The sequence below is a fragment of the Culex pipiens genome, chromosome 2, assembly GCF_016801865.2.
Source record: "Culex pipiens pallens isolate TS chromosome 2, TS_CPP_V2, whole genome shotgun sequence".
NCBI lineage: Eukaryota > Metazoa > Arthropoda > Insecta > Diptera > Culicidae > Culex > Culex pipiens.
In genome coordinates, this window is record NC_068938.1 from 20354760 (window position 1) to 20375818 (window position 21059).

General features: G+C 29.5%; 2 protein-coding genes across 6 annotated transcripts in view; one reads left to right on the forward strand and one right to left on the reverse strand.

The window, feature by feature from the left end:
* LOC120432444 (GTPase-activating protein CdGAPr) overlaps positions 1–4100 on the reverse strand; it is a 134524-nt gene extending 130424 nt beyond the window's left edge. For 3 of the 4 annotated variants that reach the window (XM_039597661.2, XM_039597660.2, XM_052707304.1), the window contains exon 1: positions 2812–4099. The gene's annotated coding sequence lies outside the window, so the exon portion shown is untranslated. Of the gene's footprint in view, positions 1–2811 lie in introns of all 4 variants that reach the window. The other variant, XM_052707305.1, reaches the window with a different exon arrangement.
* A 5992-nt stretch (positions 4101–10092) lies between these two features.
* Positions 10093–13152, forward strand: LOC120432451 (exonuclease 3'-5' domain-containing protein 2-like). 2 transcript variants are annotated; one of them, XM_039597667.2, is made up of 5 exons: positions 10093–10753; positions 10814–11410; positions 11469–12062; positions 12118–12714; positions 12776–13152. In XM_039597667.2, exons 1-5 carry the CDS (start codon positions 10149–10151, stop codon positions 13020–13022), a joined length of 2640 nt encoding a protein of 879 aa, XP_039453601.1. In that variant the 5' UTR covers positions 10093–10148; the 3' UTR covers positions 13023–13152. The 2 variants fall into 2 exon arrangements, with proteins under 2 accessions (XP_039453601.1, XP_039453602.1); XM_039597668.2 differs by lacking the exons at positions 10093–10753; positions 10814–11410; positions 11469–12062 and having other exon boundaries at positions 12069–12714.
* Positions 13153–21059: the final 7907 nt, after the last annotated feature.

Genomic DNA, 21059 nt, shown 5'->3' on the forward strand with positions numbered 1-21059 from the left:
CTGGTGGTGATGAATGTAATTTTCAGTTTAATTAAAAAGTACAGTTTAGACTCAATTTTCACAACATTTCTAAGGGCTAAAAAAATTTATAATTTTTTTTACTCTTAAAAAAACAAATGAAATCTTAAATTTAAGACGAAAAAAAAAACAATTACGGCGAGACTCAAACCCAAGACTCCATATTTACTATCGAAATTCTTACGCCTTAGCAGTTTCCTCTATCGACTACTGTTAAAAAACATTGGCTTAGCGAACAGGACCCACGGTAGTGCATTTCTTGTGAATTCTTTGCTAAGCAGACACGATTATGTTGAAAAAAGCCAATAATAAAATAAAAATCGCGTTGGATCACAATCCATAAAAAAAATAAATAAAAATTAAGTACAAAAATTACCAAAATATTTTCAGAAAAAATACTTGAAGATTACTGAGGTAAAATATATATTTAAAAAAATATATATTAAAAAAACTTTACACACATTCTGTTAGTGAAAAAGGTATTACTAATCAAGTCTTAAATTGAAAGCGTAAGAAAAAACGATTCCAGCGAGACTCGAACCTCAAATTTGCAAGGAAAATATAACAGAAAAACTCAAAATTAACTAGAAATAAAAACACAATATATTTTCCGAAATATTGCAATCTAACAAAAAAAAAAATAAGTTATTAACGATCAAGCATAATTTTCAAAGCATTAAAAAAATATACTTAAAAAAACTTTATACACATAATTTGTTATGTTAAGAAGGTATTAGACTATGAATAACAAACTCGCACTTTTTGACACTTTGTCTGTTTTGTTTTTTTACCTGCTTTTTTGCAGAAGCGTCATACATTTTGCATACATTTTCTTTGTTTGCGAGTTTAACAATCTGTCAAACACGAAAAAGTGCGGTGTTTTTTTTTTGTCATAGTCTAATACCTCCTTCTCTAAAAAAAAAATGCATAATATTAACAAATTTGTGATTATATTCTTAGAGTTTACTTTATAATTTTGATGTTTTCTTGCTTTTAAGAAGGAAAATTTTAAAAGGGTCAAGACTTCTAAAATATGATTTAAACTATACTTTTCAAGTAATTAAATAATTTGGTACTGACAGAACATTAGAAAAATATGGTCCAGTTTTGTCGGAGATGTTCCGGATTGCGGTTCGACGGTTTTTTTTTTCTCTTGGTCAAATTTGTCTGAAATTTGAAACCCAGAAAGAAGAAACGGTATGGCATGGGTCCCACAGGACCACCTCCGGGCACCGGTTCCAAGTGGCCATTCGGTGCCACAATTTACAATGAAATTGTACAGACAGTGTGAAATAAACTACAAATCGACATCTAAATTTTTTACTCAGCGAGAAAGGACTAATTTTGAGACTATTCGGCCACTTCCGGTGAATCCGGAAGACCGGTTCCGGTCGGACATCTCACTAAAATGGTCCAAAATAGCGAGCGACGTGTCAAAAAACGTGTAATTCATATTTTAAGTTATGAAACGACATCATAAAATCTTTTCCCGTTATCCGGTCACGTTGACTAGGTCCGGTTAAATCGGATTTCCGGTTCCGGTTTTTTTTTCTAAAAAGATCAAAATTGTTAGGCGAAGTGCAAAAAACATGTTATTTGTGCCCTAAATTACTAAAAGTGAAATGAAAAATTCATTTCACCTGATCACTTTGGCCAGTTCCGGTGAATCCGAAATATGTTCCGATTCCGATAAGTAATTTTTACAAAATGGTCAAGTGACATGTCAAACAACTTGTTATTTGTGTTCTGAGTTGGGAACCGATATCGAAAATTAATCTAAGTGCTATCTGACCAATTCCGATAAATCCGGAATTTCGGTCCCGCTCGGTAATTGTTAAAAAATGTTCAAAAATATCCAGCGGTATCAAAAAACCTGGTTATTTTTGCTTGATTTGATACAAGAACTAAATTTTTGAGTCATCTGACCATTTCCGGTGAATCCGGAATACCGGTTCCGGTCTGAGAATTCGCAAAAAAAAATCAATTATGTCATGTGACATGTTAAAAAACGTGTAATTTGTGCTCTAAGTTTATATTTGTAGTAATATGGCCACTTTGGCCAACTCGGTTGCATCCGGAATTCCGGTTCCAATCAGTTTTTTTTGCAAAGGTCATTAATATCAAGCGACATGCAAAAAAAAAAACTTGTCATTGGTTCTCTAAATTATGAATCCATATAAAAATTTAAGTTTGAGACACCTGCCGAATTTGACCAATTCCGGCAAACCCGGAATACCGGTTCCGGTCGATATTTTTTTTCTAAAATGTTAAATTATGTCAAGCGACATGTCAAAAAACATGTTGTTTGTAGTCTAAGTTGGAATTTTAGGTCTTCTGGCCTCTTTGACCAACTCCGTTGAATCCGGAATTCCGGTTCCTATCCCTGATTGTTTGTTTTAAAAGTCATGCGAAATGTGAAAAAATAAGGAATTTGAGATCTTAACTATGAATCCATATCAGGATTAGAGTTTTGGTCACCTGACCAATTCCGGCAAATCCGGAGTACTGGTTCTGGTCAGTGATTTTTCATAAGTTGTTAAGAAGGTTAAGCGACATGTCAAAAAAGATGTAACATTTGCGCAAAGTTAGAATTTGATGTTCAAAATTTTCAGCTATTTGATTCTTTTTGACAAAAAATATCATAATTAAGGAATGAAAAAATGTTAAAAAGACCAACATTTGCAATGGTCTTATTCGAGATAAAATACCTGAAAATTTGTAAATTGCGAAAAATGATTTGTTCAACCAAATCAACGACCAAAATAAAACCTTCCATCGAAATCGATAACTCACTTCCAAATCAGCCAGCAGAGTGTCCTCTCACTGTTTTCAGTCAGCTTCTACGTTCCTCCGGATCCGGCAGCATCCAACCGTTGACCAAAGGAGAAAAAAAATCGGGGGAAAATTCCTTCACCCAGCAGCTCTCTATTTTCTGGCTCGCTAGAATTTCTCTCCAGCTGCCGCTCTCACAGCACTCTCACCGAGGTTTTCCACCAACCAGCAAAATTTTCACTTCTTTCTTCAACCTTCCTTCCCCAAGCAAATCAGCACACACGGCTTGACAAAACTTATCACTTTCCAATTTCCACTCGTAAGAAGAAAAGTGCACACACTTTTCCCTCACTCAATCGACAAGAATTTCCTTGCTGCTGCTGCTTCTGGTCACAACTTCTCTCTCCTTCCCCGCGCGTTTTGTGTGTTGTTTTCGGTTGTTTCATCTATTTTTAACAAACATTTCACGCGCGCCCCGCCTCGCCTCTTTCGGGTGAAAATTTTCGCTCTTTTCCGGACGATGCGGTCCGCTCTCCGGGCTGAACTCCCAGTTTTTCCTTCCCCCCCGAGGGACGTAATTTTTGAGGAAATCGCAATCGCAGGGAAATTTTCCGCACTTTCACCGAGGGGACGAGCAGGATTTTCACGCGAATTTTTCGTTTTCGTCTGACAAGATGAGTTTTCCGTTTCAGTATTGATTTTCTCGCTTTAGTAGTTGACTGTTGCTTCGCAGCTTCCACCAACTTTTTTTCTGTACAGATTTTCTGCTAGAGTTGACCTCTCTCTCGCTCTGGGAGACTCTTCGGGGACATCTGTTGGGACGTGAACCTGTTTGGTGTCGTTGACCAGGGCGAATCGCTTCCGAAAGGTCGTCAAAATCCACACAACAGCAACGAAACCCGAGTGGTTCAAAACAATTCCAGCAAGCTGCCCACACGACGGAACCAAATTTCACCCCGCAAGTAGTAAACAACACTCTCTCCACCTTTGAAAACTGTCACACACACTCACACTCCAAAACACCGCGCCTACTTTGACGACCAAAAAGGGAGAGAGACGAACAGCCCCCTTAATAATTTTGCTGCTGTCAAAAAAAAATGGTCAACCTTTTTCCTCCGTCCGCCAAATTCCACCAAATTTTCACACAATCCGAATAACAAGACCGCCAGCGGAACGGACCACCGCGAGTTTCAGTAAGGTAATCCGCCAGGAAACACCGTGGAACATCTGACCGAGGACCGGAGCACCGAAATCGCACGACCGACCATCTTGAAATATTTACACAACTCAACTGACTGTGCGGCCAGCAGCAGAAACGTCGCGGCGAGAGACGAACGATCAAGGCAGTAGTATGTCATAGAGGTATGCGTCATCGTGGTTATGCGTGTTGGTGTGAGTGCAGCCAAGGAAGGGTGAAGGAAAAAGGTTGGCGCAACACGGTAAACGAAGGTAACGAAAGATGGGTTATAATGAATTTTGTTTAATTAAAAAAAGAACATTCAAGAAAAGGTGTCCTACACGCAGGGGTGACCAAAGCATGGCCCGCGGGCCAAACGTGGCCCGCGAGGTGATTTTTTGTGGCCCACGGACCCATTTAGAATAATCATGTTGATCAAATGTAAAGTCATGTAATACTTCTTAAAATAATGGTTTATTTCAAACTGTTTTATGTTCTATTTTTATTCTGTGTTAAGGCTAGTATGGAGTTCGGAAGGAAAGGGGTCAAGAAACAGCTTTACGAACAGCAGAACAAAAGAGAGGGAGTGATTTCTTGGGGCGTTTCTTCACCCTCTCTGCCCGCATAATCAAAAACCATCGGGGGAATAGTCCAAACTATATTACTACTAAAAGAGATGTAGTTACCACATACTTAACCATTATCATATAGTTACGGCACTATACAAAACCATAACGAAACTGATCGTCAAATGATGACGTTTTTATTGAAGTAAATCTAATGATTCTAACTATTTTTGAACTATTTGGGGTACAATAACCTTACACTAAACAGTTCGGATTGTTTAGACAACGTGACTCAACGAAAAAATGTACAAGTCCAAATAGTTCAAACAATTTATCAACTTTATTGAGAACAATATAGCAAAATTCCACAGATTTTAGATTTTTATAGTCAGAACCTGTAAGAACTAAAAACCTACTATAAATGCTATAGTAGAACACAATTGATGGCGGCCACATTTTTTTCGATAAGTTTGTATAATCCAAATAATTTGTCAACTTACATGAAGTAAAATTACTATACACCATACTATTTTGAATTAAAAATTTCTATAAGTCCAAATAGTTCAAACAATATTTCAACAGTATGGAGTACAATTACAGTTTGTTATATAATCCAACTATATGTTAAACGATTGGTACAAAAATTTCAACTTTTATCAAGTAAATTGATCACAGTCGATTCCTCTGGATGATAGAGAACCTTCAACACCCCCACTTCTCCTCAGATTATCAGAAAACTCCCCAAAAGAAGAAAAATGTTACGAGGGCTCATGAAATTGACTTTCACTATTCCAGAAAAAGTAGGCATGCTGTTCTTACCATACACCAAAAATATGTGTACTACATGGTAGACTATTACTGTTCACTATAAAATGAGTCAATTGTTTGGACTACTTGGACTTATCGAAAAATACTTGCCCCCGAGCTTGCTCCCTTCTAACACAACATGTCACCAAAACCACTGAAAAACCACCAACAGATATAGATCAATCGGATAAGGCGGCAGCAGTTCGGCAGCAACGTAAATAACATCACATATAATGGCGGTAAACATTCACCAACTATCGATAGAACTTAAAAATCAAATTTGATTATATCCGAAGTAGTTATCACAACAATTGTAGGGTTCATTTTTGCGGTCTTTTTTAAAGTGTCGGCAAAGTAGTGTCGGTAAAGTAGTTTTTCAGAAACTATATAGGGAATAGTCAATTTTTTGGGCAATGACTATTTGACGTAAAATCCAAGTTTATAAAAATATTTACATATGTATGAAAACCTCATATAGTTTTCTGCCTAACAACTAATTTCTCATATAGTAAAATCGACCAAAACTATTTTGGGAATGGAATTGATGGTTTGATATATCGTACATATATAGTTGGGTTACAATTTAATGAATAGTAGAGACCATTTGATAAATAGTTGAGTAACTATTTGTCATAAAGTAGTTATATAGTTCATGACTATGCGGGTGGCTTGCTCTCGCCGCTGCTGCTGCTCATTTGATTTTTTTCTTGACCGGTTCCTTCCGAAGTGCATTTACAGCTTTAATATAAAACTGATGATTTATCCATATTTTGATTCCCATTTTACAACATGAATATATTGTTCAAAAATTCAATTAAATAAGTAAATCGTACCAACATTTCAAAAAGCATCATGTACACACCATCCTTTTTGAGAAAAACGCATCTGAATGTTGAGCATCCATTTTCAATTCCCATCTTAATATTGTACGATCAGTTCCTAGCTGGACTCGGTCACTGGAAACGACCGGCGACTCAGTGACCGACGAAATAGGCGGCGGGTCAGATGCGGGCATAAAAATGTCAAAATCTCTTCCCCCCTCACTTCGTCTCACCATCCAGCTGCAGCTTTGTTGACAAACAAACGGAGCACGCGGTCGCATGATGGCGGCATCGAGCCAGAATTAGGGGTGATCATGTGATTAAAAATGAAAGTTTTTTCAAGAAAAATAATATTTTTTTGACCGAATAAAAAAATTGCGAGCATGTTCAAACAATTATTCCTGATGTCGGAGAAGTGATAAAAAAGCAAAATTTTAATCCATAATTTTTCTATAAATTGAATTTTTTCACTCCAACTGGGAACCCCTAGGTCTATCCACGACCGTTTCCAATGACCGTGAGAAGATGCCAGAAAATCCAGCTACGAGCTAAATCCACAATATAAAAGCAAAATAAGATGTTCTAATGATAACAAACGATGAAAAACGTTGCTTTTATTGATACTTGATCATGCAAATTCAATAAAACATTATTTCCGTAATTTTATTTGAGAAAAACAAACATAACTTCTTTTGAAATCACCAACGTCTATATCACCCTGCTGTCATTGAGGGGGACGCTTTGTTATGATTTGTTTTTCTTCGCCGAATGTACATGGCGCTTTTTTTATGATGCTTTTTTTTTCGTCACGAGGTTCATGTAGTCTTTTGTTTGACAGGTTGACAGGGCTATATAAACAGGGACTGCTGATGGCAGAGATTTTGTTTATGTTACTTTATTTAAAATCTTAATACTTAATACTCAAACAGAAAAAAAAACTTTTGCTCATTTTTGGTGGAGAGGTAGCTTATTACGAGTACTTTCAGAATATGCAATAACCCAGAAAGTGTCAAAATGTACATGATGCCTTTTGAAATGTTACCGTCGAAATATCAAAATTATTTTCATCAAATATTTATGGAAATGTTTATGAAACATTCAAATTTAATTTAGTTAGAAAACTGTAATACAACTTTTCATGAACTGTGTTCAAACTTACTTTGCACTTAGAAATCTTCTTGGATAATGAATCTGATAAACTACCATCTCATTCAGACAGACAAAATTTACAAATTTAAATTGGAAATTAGGTGCAGTCAGCTGAAATCAGTTTGAAATGCTTTTCTCTGCGTGTTGAGCATGTTCGGGTTTATTTAAAAATAATTTGGATTTTGGTGAATTTTCGATTACCTTAACAGTTCCACAGATTTCATGTCGCCATTTTCATATTAGAAAAAAAAAACTTTAAATTTCAATGTTAACACATGTGCATTCAACTCGGCATTCAATTAAAATCCTTTTTTTCAAATAGCTTAAAAAATTAAATCAGCAAATCTGATGGAAAACTTTCATTTATTTTTTTTTTGTTTTTGAATAACGAAAATGTTTAAAAAATAACAGAAGTTTCAAAAACTTCAAGTAATAGATATATTTTTTAGTCTTTTAAATGAAAATAACGCAATTTAATTTTTCATTATTTTTTTAAATTTGGCCCGGCATCCAAAAACTTTGAGCACCCCTGTCCTAGAGTCTAGATTCCATTACGTTACAATGCACTAGAAAAGAAACATTTGAGCCACAGAGAAAGTTCATTACGTAGCTCGGAAGAAACGCGTCAAGAAAAATTGACAGCTCGGTTTTAGCACGTGTTAAGGTGCGTGCGAGGTATAACAATTTAAAGATAAAAAAAATAAGGTTTTATAACCGAATGAATTTACCTCAAACGAGTATGTTAATGGCACCGTGCTGTGTGGAAAACAAACAGCTGTCAAAACCTCGGTCAAAACACCCAGTTTCTAAAATTTGTCACTATTTTAGCTGCCATCTTAGATTACAGAAAATCAGATTCATAACTTTTTTTGGAGTCGTATTTCAGGTGAGATAAAATAAAGAGTAAATCAAAAATAAAAATATTGTGAAAGCAAACAAAAATCAAAATACGAGCGCAACCTCTCAAAGTCTGTTGCACCACAGGCACGCTTATATTGTATACAACAAACCGATCAATTTTTGTACGGCGCAACAGATTTTTTCGCGCAACAAATGAGATGCGCACTTCGGTTTGGTGGTGCGCGAATAATAATTTTGAGATGGACGTCAGATAATCGAAATCTTTCAAGTAGCAATTTTTGATTTTTTTTGGAAGATTTGATTTTGTAACTTCTGCATTTTAAAATTTTCCGCCAAGAAATTATATTATTATTGTTATGCGTTATTCCTCTGTCGGAACTTTATTGGGCCCTTAAATTAACATTGAATTGGTGATACGAAAACGAAAAAGCTTATTTCTCTGAGTCTTGACAGATAACATCCTACTTGGCAGCTCGTTCCTGGGAAACATACACTCAAACCCCGATGGTTTGACACCAACTGTTGTCAAACAAACGGAGTCACTTTTTAGTTTGACACCCCATTTACACGGAGTTCACACATACTACCAACTTTTGTTTTGTCTTCGTATTCAACAGTTCGTCACTTTTTAGTTTGACTTTGACCAACCAACGGGGTACAAACTAAAAAAGTGTCAAACGACCAACCACCGTAGAATGTTGTGTTGTTAGAATTTTAGAATTTTAGAATTTTAGAATTTTAGAATTTTAGAATTTTAGAATTTTAGAATTTTAGAATTTTAGAATTTTAGAATTTTAGAATTTTAGAATTTTAGAATTTTAGAATTTTAGAATTTTAGAATTTTAGAATTTTAGAATTTTAGAATTTTAGAATTTTAGAATTTTAGAATTTTAGAATTTTAGAATTTTAGAATTTTAGAATTTTAGAATTTTAGAATTTTAGAATTTTAGAATTTTAGAATTTTAGAATTTTAGAATTTTAGAATTTTAGAATTTTAGAATTTTAGAATTTTAGAATTTTAGAATTTTAGAATTTTAGAATTTTAGAATTTTAGAATTTTAGAATTTTAGAATTTTAGAATTTTAGAATTTTAGAATTTTAGAATTTTAGAATTTTAGAATTTTAGAATTTTAGAATTTAAGAATTTTAGAATTTTAGAATTTTAGAATTTTAGAATTTTAGAATTTTAGAATTTTAGAATTTTAGAATTTTAGAATTTTAGAATTTTAGAATTTTAGAATTTTAGAATTTTAGAATTTTAGAATTTTAGAATTTTAGAATTTTAGAATTTTAGAATTTTAGAATTTTAGAATTTTAGAATTTTAGAATTTTAGAATTTTAGAATTTTAGAATTTTAGAATTTTAGAATTTAAGAATTTTAGAATTTTAGAATTTTAGAATTTTAGAATTTTAGAATTTTAGAATTTTAGAATTTTAGAATTTTAGAATTTTAGAATTTTAGAATTTTAGATTTTTAGAATTTTAGAATTTTAGATTTTTAGAATTTTAGAATTTTAGAATTTTATAATTTTAGAATTTTAGAATTTTAGAATTTTAGAATTTTAGAATTTTAGAATTTTAGAATTTTAGAATTTTAGAATTTTAGAATTTTAGAATTTTAGAATTTTAGAATTTTAGAATTTTAGAATTAGAAAAAAATAAAATTAGAATTTTTTTTCTAGAAGTGTTCACCATCCCCAAAAAGAACTCCAGAGTTTTTTTTGAAAAGGACCAATAAACTATTGTCTTTCATATGTTTATAGGACCTAATAAAAAAAAAACTCTAGAACTGTCCCCTTGTCTATGATGCGTGAACGCGCTCTCACGAGCAACAGGTAGTTCTACGAGTTCTACCTATGATTTACAGCCTTGAAGTAGGTAGTTCACTTGCGGTGACGTTTGTTTTGTCTGGAACTCTGCGTGTTGTTTTTCTGCCAGTTCGATCGTGAGTTTTGGAGTGATAAGTTCGGACAAAAGATGTCGAATAATGCGATTCTGTTAAGTGGAGCGGCAATGGCAACGGCTGGCTTGCTTTATTTGTTTCGCGAAAAATCGTGGCCCCCACATTCTAGGCATAGCGTGTTTGGGCATGAAATTCATATCGTAAAATGTCCAAAGCAATGCGAATGGATTCTGAACAAAATGATGAAGGGAAATTCAAGATGCTTTGGATTTTATTGCGAGTGTAAACAAGGCAAACCTGATATGTTAATACTGGCTGATCCACATGGAATCTGTGTCATCATTCGGCTTCAAGAGATGCGCTGCATCCCAAATGCACTCTATGTGATGCTTTTGGGTGGAGAATTCATAAAAGCTGGCGTTGACGTTGTTGAAAAGAAGAATCTGCTCCACGTTCTGCTTCACAAAGATGATTTTTTACAAATTAGGAGTGTACTCGATATTCGTTACTTATACAACACGAGGCCCGATAATTTGTGCAATATTGCAGCAAGTAAATTGGGAATTAATCAAAGCAACTGTTTGATACCACCCATGAACAGACTAACTGATACAATTAGTGAGTATGGCGCCAGCGAGGCGATTGTATGCGCTAAACTTCTTGCCCGGTACTACGAATCGTATGTTAACTAAATGCACGACGTTATAGAAAGAATATTACATTTATTTTTTATTTTTAGAAAGCAAAAGCTAGGCCCAATTCAAACTTACTTAGACAAGGACTATTATTCTCCAAGTTGTACTGAACAAGGCTACGACATTCACTATGTGGGCAATACGGCGCATTGTAAGTGGATTGTGTCAAAACTTCAAGAGGAAATTAGGGAAGAAACTAATCAAACAAAATGTATCGGATTCCAATGTACTTGGTATGAAGATGAAATGGGAAGGAGGCCAGTAGAATTACTACAAATTGCTGGTCCCAAGAAGATTTGCGCAATAATAAGGCTTGGCTGGTTGGATTTCATTCCAATGGAGTTACGTAATTTGCTGAGTAATCAATTAATATGCAAAGCTGGAATTTCTTCCATCGGTCCATCGCTGCCCGTCCTAAGCAAAATTGACTTAAGACATCTGTTTCCAAGGAAACCGAACGGAATAGTGGCGTTATGCCAGAAACAACTAGAGAAAATCAGGCTTACAAACTGGAAACATGGGACAGAAATACTCAATCCTGTATTTGCGACACAATTCCAGCTTAAATGTGCAGGTCTTGAAGCGATTGCTGCGGTTAAGTTGTTCTATCAATTTGTTGATAAAATGACATTACCTCTACGGTGAGCTGTTCTTTTAATAAATCTTTTTTTTTGTACCAATTTTAAATTTTTGTTTCAGATTGGCAGATGCATTGGGCGATTACAACTTTGAATTAAGTGTCAAGGCTGCTTATGTTAATCATATACCTACCTACCTGGACAAGGAGTACGTTGAAAGCATGTCGCCGCATACCCAACATACACTATTTAACAACGATATTCACGTGGTTTCAAGCCCTGAGCACTGCCGTTGGGTGATATCGAAATTGCGAGAAGAAATGATTTGCTATCGAAATAATATCGGGTTTGACTTTCATCACGGTATATTACAGCTGGCTACTCCCCATGGAATATGCGCACTGATTCGACTCAATTACATAAACGATATTCCGTGGGAACTTCGAGAATTCCTCAAGGATGAGAACATCTTCAAATGGACTTTTGATGGACAACGGAAGACAAGGGATCTGTTTGAATCTTATTTTCTGCAAATAAATAGTGTTGCTGACGAGGTTGCTGGTCCAACAAGAAAAGCATTGATCGCTGTGGCCAAAGTACATTTAAATTTCGATTTGGGTAGGGTAGTTCGTATCCAAAATGGAATAGAGCTTACCGACGAAGAAATTCAATACTGCGCTGGAAATGTTATCGCATATGCCAAGCTGAGAAACAGGTATGATTGAAGGCGTTAGAGGACCCATTTACTTATGTTGCTCTTTTTATTTCAGATCAAATGTTCGTAAATCTACAAACTACACAAACCAAGACGTCACTCACATGGTATTCGGCCATAACATCTACGTCGTGAATACCACTGAACGTTGTCGAATCGTAGCGAAAAAATTACGAGAAGTTACCAAAGACTTTCCCTTCCTTGGGTTTGACTGCGAGTGGCTACCATGGAATCCTCGAGGTCCAATTACATTGCTTCAACTTGCTGGAGGCAAAGGTAGTCAAAGACTTTGCGTACTCGTACGACTATGCTACGGTTTTGAAATTCCACAAGAATTGCTTGACCTACTAAACGATCCTAAGATTATCAAGGCTGGAGTTGAATCTATTAGAGATGCGCAATTTCTTGACCAGGATTACGGCTTTACTGTGCAAGGAGCAATCGATTTGCGTTTCCTGTACCCTCAAACACACCAGCAGCAACCAATTGGGTTAGCGGCGTTGGCCGAAAAAGAACTGCACGTGTACCTCAACAAAGATAAGGCTCTAACGTTGTCCGGATTTAATCAACCCATTCTCAGCTATGAGCAGATACAGTATGCCGCCGGAGACGCGATTGTGGGCGCAAATTTGTTCGACAAATTCTGGCAAAAGTATGGCGAAGGCATGTGCTCCAAAAGATTCACCCCTAATGTTCCATTACCTCAATTTCAGATGCAACAAATCCATGGATCAAATTCAACCGTTTCTTGACATACCGTATGTCGTTAAAAAATGCACACCACCAGCCACGCTGGTTCAAAATAACGGCGGCGGGCAGAACTCGCAATTCACAGGTCACCGCACGTTCGAATCTTTAGTTCCTCCCACGGGGGTCTTCCAAAACTCTGTCACTCAGGGAAATGTACAACAGCCGCCAAAACCCCGGTCTAAAAAACGTTCGCGAAACAAGAAAAAGTGATATTTTGGCATGGTTTTTACGGCAAACTCTGAAACGGTGGAAAATTTGAGCTTCAAAATCTGGAAATTTTGCAATTTTATGATAAAATTTCGAAATTGTTTAAATAAATCAAAAAAAGTACAAAAACTTATAAATGAAGGGCGTTTAATATATTGTTATATTAAAGAAATAGTTTCGATGATTGTTCAATATAGAATGAAAAACAATAATTCTAGAGTTTTTTTAAAGGTCCTATAAGCTATTATATTTCATAATGTTTATAGGACCTTAAAAAAAACTCTAGAATTCATTCCAAAGAGCGATTTCAAACTAGCGAATCGTCGCTGTGTTTAAAATGTTGATACATTTGTTAAAATAAATTCTAAATATTTTAAAATCAGCGTGTACACTCTGACAGCATGAAAAGTGTTACCCGATTATGTCGTTTTAAAAAGTGATGCCAAGTTGAATACCTGTGCTGCAGACTTCTGTAGACTGTGCAGAGTTTTTTTTTATGTTTTGGTTTTGCAATGTTTCATTAGGCTAAAAATTAAATTATAAATATTACCGTCAAGATCATCTTCAACTGGGGCGAATCGGGACTACAGTCTGAATAGGGACAGCTGTTTTGAAGCACTTCTGGAGCAACACGAGAAAAGGGTGGATAAGCGTTTTGACAGTTTTTTTTTACTATTTAGCTGTTTTTTAAGCTTCTGGTAACTTTTTCTCAAAATTTGAAATGGGAAACAAGCTACCATTTAACACTATGGGTTTGTAAAATAGTTGCCTATTGCCTTGGAAATTGCAAAATAGTTGCAGCTGTCAAAATGCTTATGCGACCTATTCAAATGTTGCTTCAGACTTTATAGCTTAATATTGGAATAAAATATTTTCATTTTGTTAATCGTGTGTTCAAATAAGTTGCACTTTGGGTATCTTTTATGAAAATTATGCCAATTTACCCATTTACATCACACTAATGGTACGTTCGTTTGAACAGCCAGTGCGGCACTGAGTGCCGCACTCGTCGGTGCCAGTTTTGGTTCAATCGAACGTCATTTGTCAGTGTGCGTGGAACTCGCATGAAACTGAAAAAATATCGAGTGCGGCACTAGAGTTTCAGTTCCAAGATGGCGGTGAAACTCGTGCGAAACTAGCGCGAGTTTCTTCAAACAAACACTTTGACAGCTCTGAGTGCGGCACTCAGTGTGGAACTAGCCATCAAACGAACGTACCATAAGCCAACCGACCTATTCTCATCACACTTGCAGATTCCCGCTATTCAAACCAGCCCGGGAGCAAGTTGACAGCTCCCATACAAACTGAGCGTTGAAAATGGCGAATAGTTTTAATAAATATCCAGGTTTTTAAGCGAAGATGGCGTTCGAATGTTGAACGTCCGAAATGTCAAAATCGCACAATAGCACCAACATTAGAAAAAAAATGTTGGTACCACTGCGTGATTTTGACATTTCGGGTGTTCACCATTCGAACGTTTGCCTTGTTTCGGTTTAAAACGAAAAAATAAACATTATGGAATCATTTTCTTTAAAAATGTTTCAAGAGATACGCGTTCAAATATTAGTCTAGAACAGTTGAAGTGAGCGTTCCGCGAAAGCCATCACGAAAAAAAAAAATCCAATGAAAATATTGAGTTGCGTATTTGATGGGCGGACTCCAACGAGGCCCACTTGCCATCTGTCGGTGCATACCGACACTGTCACCTTAGGGTCCGGCTGATTCAAACAGCATTTTCAGATAAATACATCAGTGAAGGAGAGTTGGTTGTTCACTTTTGTTTGAGCTATTTATCACTTTGGAATAGTCGAAAACACTTTATGAAAGCTACAGCTTTCATGTTATTCATGATCAAAGTGCATTTAGACCTCGATTTAGACCGATAATAATAATAAGCCTTATTAACCAACCAATCTTCAAGTTTCTATGAAGAATTTTGATAAAAAAATTGTAATCTAATCCAGAAGAAAATTCTCATTGATGATTTTTTTTTTGAAAGCCTAGTTCATTTCGGTTCAAAACGGATTCTTAGGTCAAGTTTTGTAAGCATTAAAACGTCGAAATTGCGTTGGCAAACTAATTTTTACATTTCGACCCCTTTGTTCGTCGTTTTCCGTGCACGTGTTTTTTTTTTCTTTTGACAGCGACAGCGAGTTCCATTCGAATTGATGAATCCGCTCTGTACTCCCCATGGATCAAATCACAGAATTTATTGCGAAAAATACCCCGCTCTTGTTTTTTCTTTCAGTCATTATACTGCCCATGTTCGCATAAATGTCCCATATGCAAAAACAGCAATCTGGGAAAAACGCATTTGAAGTTTGTCCCACACATAAGGCTACGTGTTATGTTTTCGCGAAAAAAATGGTTTTCTCCTGATTTCTAATTTTAAAATTCTAAAATTCTAAAATTCTAAAATTCTAAAATTCTAAAATTCTAAAATTCTCAAATTCTAAAATTCTAAAATTCTAAAATTCTAAAATTCTAAAATTCTAAAATTCTAAAATTCTAAAATTCTAAAATTCTAGAATTCTAAAATTCTAAAATTCTAAAATTCTAAAATTCTAAAATTCTAAAATTCTAAAATTCTAAAATTCTAAAATTCTAAAATTCTAAAATTCTAAAATTCTAAAATTCTAAAATTCTAAAATTCTAAAATTCTAAAATTCTAAAATTCTAAAATTCTAAAATTCTAAAATTCTAAAATTCTAAAACTCTAAAATTCTAAAATTCTAAAATTCTAAAATTCTAAAATTCTAAAATTCTAAAATTCTAAAATTCTAAAATTCTAAAATTCTGAAATTCTTAAATTCTAAAATTCTAAAATTCTAAAATTCTAAAATTCTAAAATTCTAAAATTCTAAAATTCTAAAATTCTAAAATTCTAAAATTCTAAAATTCTAAAATTCTAAAATTCTAAAATTCTAAAATTCTAAAATTCTAAAATTCTAAAATTCTAAAATTCTAAAATTCTAAAATTCTAAAATTCTAAAATTCTAAAATTCTAAAATTCTAAAATTCTAAAATTCTAAAATTCTAAAATTCTAAAATTCTAAAATTCTAAAATTCTCAAATTCTAAAATTCTAAAATTCTAAAATTCTAAAATTCTAAAATTCTAAAATTCTAAAATTCTAAAATTCTAAAATTCTAGAATTCTAAAATTCTAAAATTCTAAAATTCTAAAATTCTAAAATTCTAAAATTCTAAAATTCTAAAATTCTAAAATTCTAAAATTCTAAAATTCTAAAATTCTAAAATTCTAAAATTCTAAAATTCTAAAATTCTAAAATTCTAAAATTCTAAAATTCTAAAATTCTAAAATTCTAAAATTCTAAAATTCTAAAATTCTAAAATTCTAAAATTCTAAAACTCTAAAATTCTAAAATTCTAAAATTCTAAAATTCTAAAATTCTAAAATTCTAAAATTCTAAAATTCTAAAATTCTAAAATTCTGAAATTCTTAAATTCTAAAATTCTAAAATTCTAAAATTCTAAAATTCTAAAATTCTAAAATTCTAAAATTCTAAAATTCTAAAATTCTAAAATTCTAAAATTCTAAAATTCTAAAATTCTAAAATTCTAAAATTCTAAAATTCTAAAATTCTAAAATTCTAAAATTCTAAAATTCTAAAATTCTAAAATTCTAAAATTCTAAAATTCTAAAATTCTAAAATTCTAAAATTCTAAAATTCTAAAATTCTAAAATTCTAAAATTCTAAAATTCTAAAATTCTAAAATTCTAAAATTCTAAAATTCTAAAATTCTAAAATTCTAAAATTCTAAAATTCTAAAATTCTAAAATTCTAAAATTCTAAAATTCTAAAATTCTAAAATTCTAAAATTCTAAAATTCTAAAATTCTAAAATTCTAAAATTCTAAAATTCTAAAATTCTAAAATTCTAAAATTCTAAAATTCTAAAATTCTAAAATTCTAAAATTCTAAAATTCTAAAATTCTAAAATTCTAAAATTCTAAAATTCTAAAATTCTAAAATTCTAAAATTCTAAAATTCTAAAATTCTAAAATTCTAAAATTCTAAAATTCTAAAATTCTAAAATTCTAAAATTCTAAAATTCTAAAATTCTAAAATTTTAAAATTCTAAAATTCTAAGTTTCTAAATTCTAAAATTCTAAAATTCTAAAATTCTAAAATTCTAAAATTCTAAAATTCTAAAATTCTAGAATTCTAGAATTCTATAATTCTAAAATTCTAAAATTCTAAAATTCTAAAATTCTAAAATTCTAAAATTCTAAAATTCTAAAATTCTAAAATTCTAAAATTCTAAAATTCTAAAATTCTAAAATTCTAAAATTCTAAAATTCTAAAATTCTAAAATTCTAAAATTCTAAAATTCTAAAATTCTAAAATTCTAAAATTCTAAAATTCTAAAATTCTAAAATTCTAAAATTCTAAAATTCTAAAATTCTAAAATTCTAAAATTCTAAAATTCTAAAATTCTAAAATTCTAAAATTCTAAAATTCTAAAATTCTAAAATTCTAAAATTCTAAAATTCTAAAATTCTAAAATTCTAAAATTCTAAAATTCTAAAATTCTAAAATTCTAAAATTCTAAAATTCTAAAATTCTAAAATTCTAAAATTCTAAAATTCTAAAATTCTAAAATTCTAAAATTCTAAAATTCTAAAATTCTAAAATTCTAAAATTCTAAAATTCTAAAATTCTAAAATTCTAAAATTCTAAAATTCTAAAATTCTAAAATTCTAAAATTCTAAAATTCTAAAATTCTAAAATTCTAAAATTCTAAAATTCTAAAATTCTAAAATTCTAAAATTCTAAAATTCTAAAATTCTAAAATTCTAAAATTCTAAAATTCTAAAATTCTAAAATTCTAAAATTCTAAAATTCTAAAATTCTAAAATTCTAAAATTCTAAAATTCTAAAATTCTAAAATTCTAGAATTCTAAAATTCTAAAATTCTAATATTCTAAAATTCTAAAATTCTAAAATTCTAAAATTCTAAAATTCTAAAATTCTAAAATTCTAAAATTCTAAAATGCTAAAATTCTAAAATTCTAAAATTCTAAAATTCTAAAATTCTAAAATTCTAAAATTCTAAAATTCTAAAATTCTAAAATTCTAAAATTCTAAAATTCTAAAATTCTAAAATTCTAAAATTCTAAAATTCTTAAATTCTAAAATTCTAAAATTCTAAAATTCTAAAATTCTAAAATTCTAAAATTCTAAAATTCTAAAATTCTAAAATTCTAAAATTCTAAAATTCTAAAATTCTAAAATTCTAAAATTCTAAAATTCTAAAATTCTAAAATTCTAAAATTCTAAAATTCTAAAATTCTAAAATTCTAAAATTCTAAAATTCTAAAATTCTAAAATTCTAAAATTCTAAAATTCTAAAATTCTAAAATTCTAAAATTCTAAAATTCTAAAATTCTAAAATTCTAAAATTCTAAAATTCTAAAATTCTAAAATTCTAAAATTCTAAAATTCTAAAATTCTAAAATTCTAAAATTCTAAAATTCTAAAATTCTAAAATTCTAAAATTCTAAAATTCTAAAATTCTAAAATTCTAAAATTCTAAAATTCTAAAATTCTAAAATTCTAAAATTCTAAAATTCTAAAATTCTAAAATTCTAAAATTCTAAAATTCTAAAATTCTAAAATTCTAAAATTCTAAAATTCTAAAATTCTAAAATTCTAAAATTCTAAAATTCTAAAATTCTAAAATTCTAAAATTCTAAAATTCTAAAATTCTAAAATTCTAAAATTCTAAAATTCTAAAATTCTAAAATTCTAAAATTCTAAAATTCTAAAATTCTAAAATTCTAAAATTCTAAAATTCTAAAATTCTAAAATTCTAAAATTCTAAAATTCTAAAATTCTAAAATTCTAAAATTCTAAAATTCTAAAATTCTAAAATTCTAAAATTCTAAAATTCTAAAATTCTAAAATTCTAAAATTCTAAAATTCTAAAATTCTAAAATTCTAAAATTCTAAAATTCTAAAATTCTAAAATTCTAAAATTCTAAAATTCTAAAATTCTAAAATTCTAAAATTCTAAAATTCTAAAATTCTAAAATTCTAAAATTCTAAAATTCTAAAATTCTAAAATTCTAAAATTCTAAAATTCTAAAATTCTAAAATCCTAAAATTCTAAAATTCTAAAATTCTAAAATTCTAAAATTCTAAAATTCTAAAACTATAAAATTCTAAAATTTTAACATTCTAAAATTCTAAAATTCTAAAATTCTAAAATTCTAAAATTCTAAAATTCTAAAATTTTAAAATTTTAAAATTCTAAAATTCTAAAACTCTAAAATTCTAAAATTCTAAAATTCTAAAATTCTAAAATTCTAAAATTCTAAAATTCTAAAATTCTAAAATTCTAAAATTCTAAAATTCTAAAATTCTAAAATTCTAAAATTCTAAAATTCTAAAATTCTAAAATTCTAAAATTCTAAAATTCTAAAATTCTAAAATTCTAAAATTCTAAAATTCTAAAATTCTAAAATTCTAAAATTCTAAAATTCTAAAATTCTAAAATTCTAAAATTCTAAAATTCTAAAATCCTAAAATTCTAAAATTCTAAAATTCTAAAATTCTAAAATTCTAAAATTCTAAAATTCTAAAATTCTAAAATTCTAAAATTCTAAAATTCTAAAATTCTAAAATTCTAAAATTCTAAAATTCTAAAATTCTAAAATTCTAAAATTCTAAAATTCTAAAATTCTAAAATTCTAAAATTCTAAAATTCTAAAATTCTAAAATTCTAAAATTCTAAAATTCTAAAATTCTAAAATTCTAAAATTCTAAAATTCTAAAATTCTAAAATTCTAAAATTCTAAAATTCTAAAATTCTAAAATTCTAAAATTCTAAAATTCTAAAATTCTAAAATTCTAAAATTCTAAAATTCTAAAATTCTAAAATTCTAAAATTCTAAAATTCTAAAATTCTAAAATTCTAAAATTCTAAAATTCTAAAATTCTAAAATTCTAAAATTCTAAAATTCTAAAATTCAAAAATTCAAAAATTCAAAAATTCAAAAATTCAAAAATTCAAAAATTCAAAAATTCAAAAATTCAAAAATTCAAAAATTCAAAAATTCAAAAATTCAAAAATTCAAAAATTCAAAAATTCTAAAATTCTAAAATTCTAAAATTCTAAAATTCTAAAATTCTAAAATTCTAAAATTCTAAAATTCTAAAATTCTAAAATTCTAAAATTCTAAAATTCTAAAATTCTAAAATTCTAAAATTCCAAAATTCTAAAATTCTAAAATTCTAAAACTCTAAAATTCTAAAATTCTAAAATTCTAAAATTCTAAAATTCTAAAATTCTAAAATTCTAAAATTCTAAAATTCTAAAATTCTAAAATTCTAAAATTCTAAAATTCTAAAATTCTAAAATTCTAAAATTCTAAAATTCTAAAATTCTAAAATTCTAAAATTCTAAAATTCTAAAATTCTAAAATTCTAAAATTCTAAAATTCTAAAATTCTAAAATTCTAAAATTCTAAAATTCTAAAATTCTAAAATTCTAAAATTCTAAAATTCTAAAATTCTAAAATTCTAAAATTCTAAAATTCTAAAATTCTAAAATTCTAAAATTCTAAAATTCTAAAATTCTAAAATTCTAAAATTCTAAAATTCTAAAATTCTAAAATTCTAAAATTCTAAAATTCTAAAATTCTAAAATTCTAAAATTCTAAAATTCTAAAATTCTAAAATTCTAAAATTCTAAAATTCTAAAATTCTAAAATTCTAAAATTCTAAAATTCTAAAATTCTAAAATTCTAAAATTCTAAAATTCTAAAATTCTAAAATTCTAAAATTCTAAAATTCTAAAATTCTAAAATTCTAAAATTCTAAAATTCTAAAATTCTAAAATTCTAAAATTCTAAAATTCTAAAATTCTAAAATTCTAAAATTCTAAAATTCTAAAATTCTAAAATTCTAAAATTCTAAAATTCTAAAATTCTAAAATTCTAAAATTCTAAAATTCTTTAATTCTAAAATTCTAAAATTCTAAAATTCTAAAATTCTAAAATTCTAAAATTCCAAA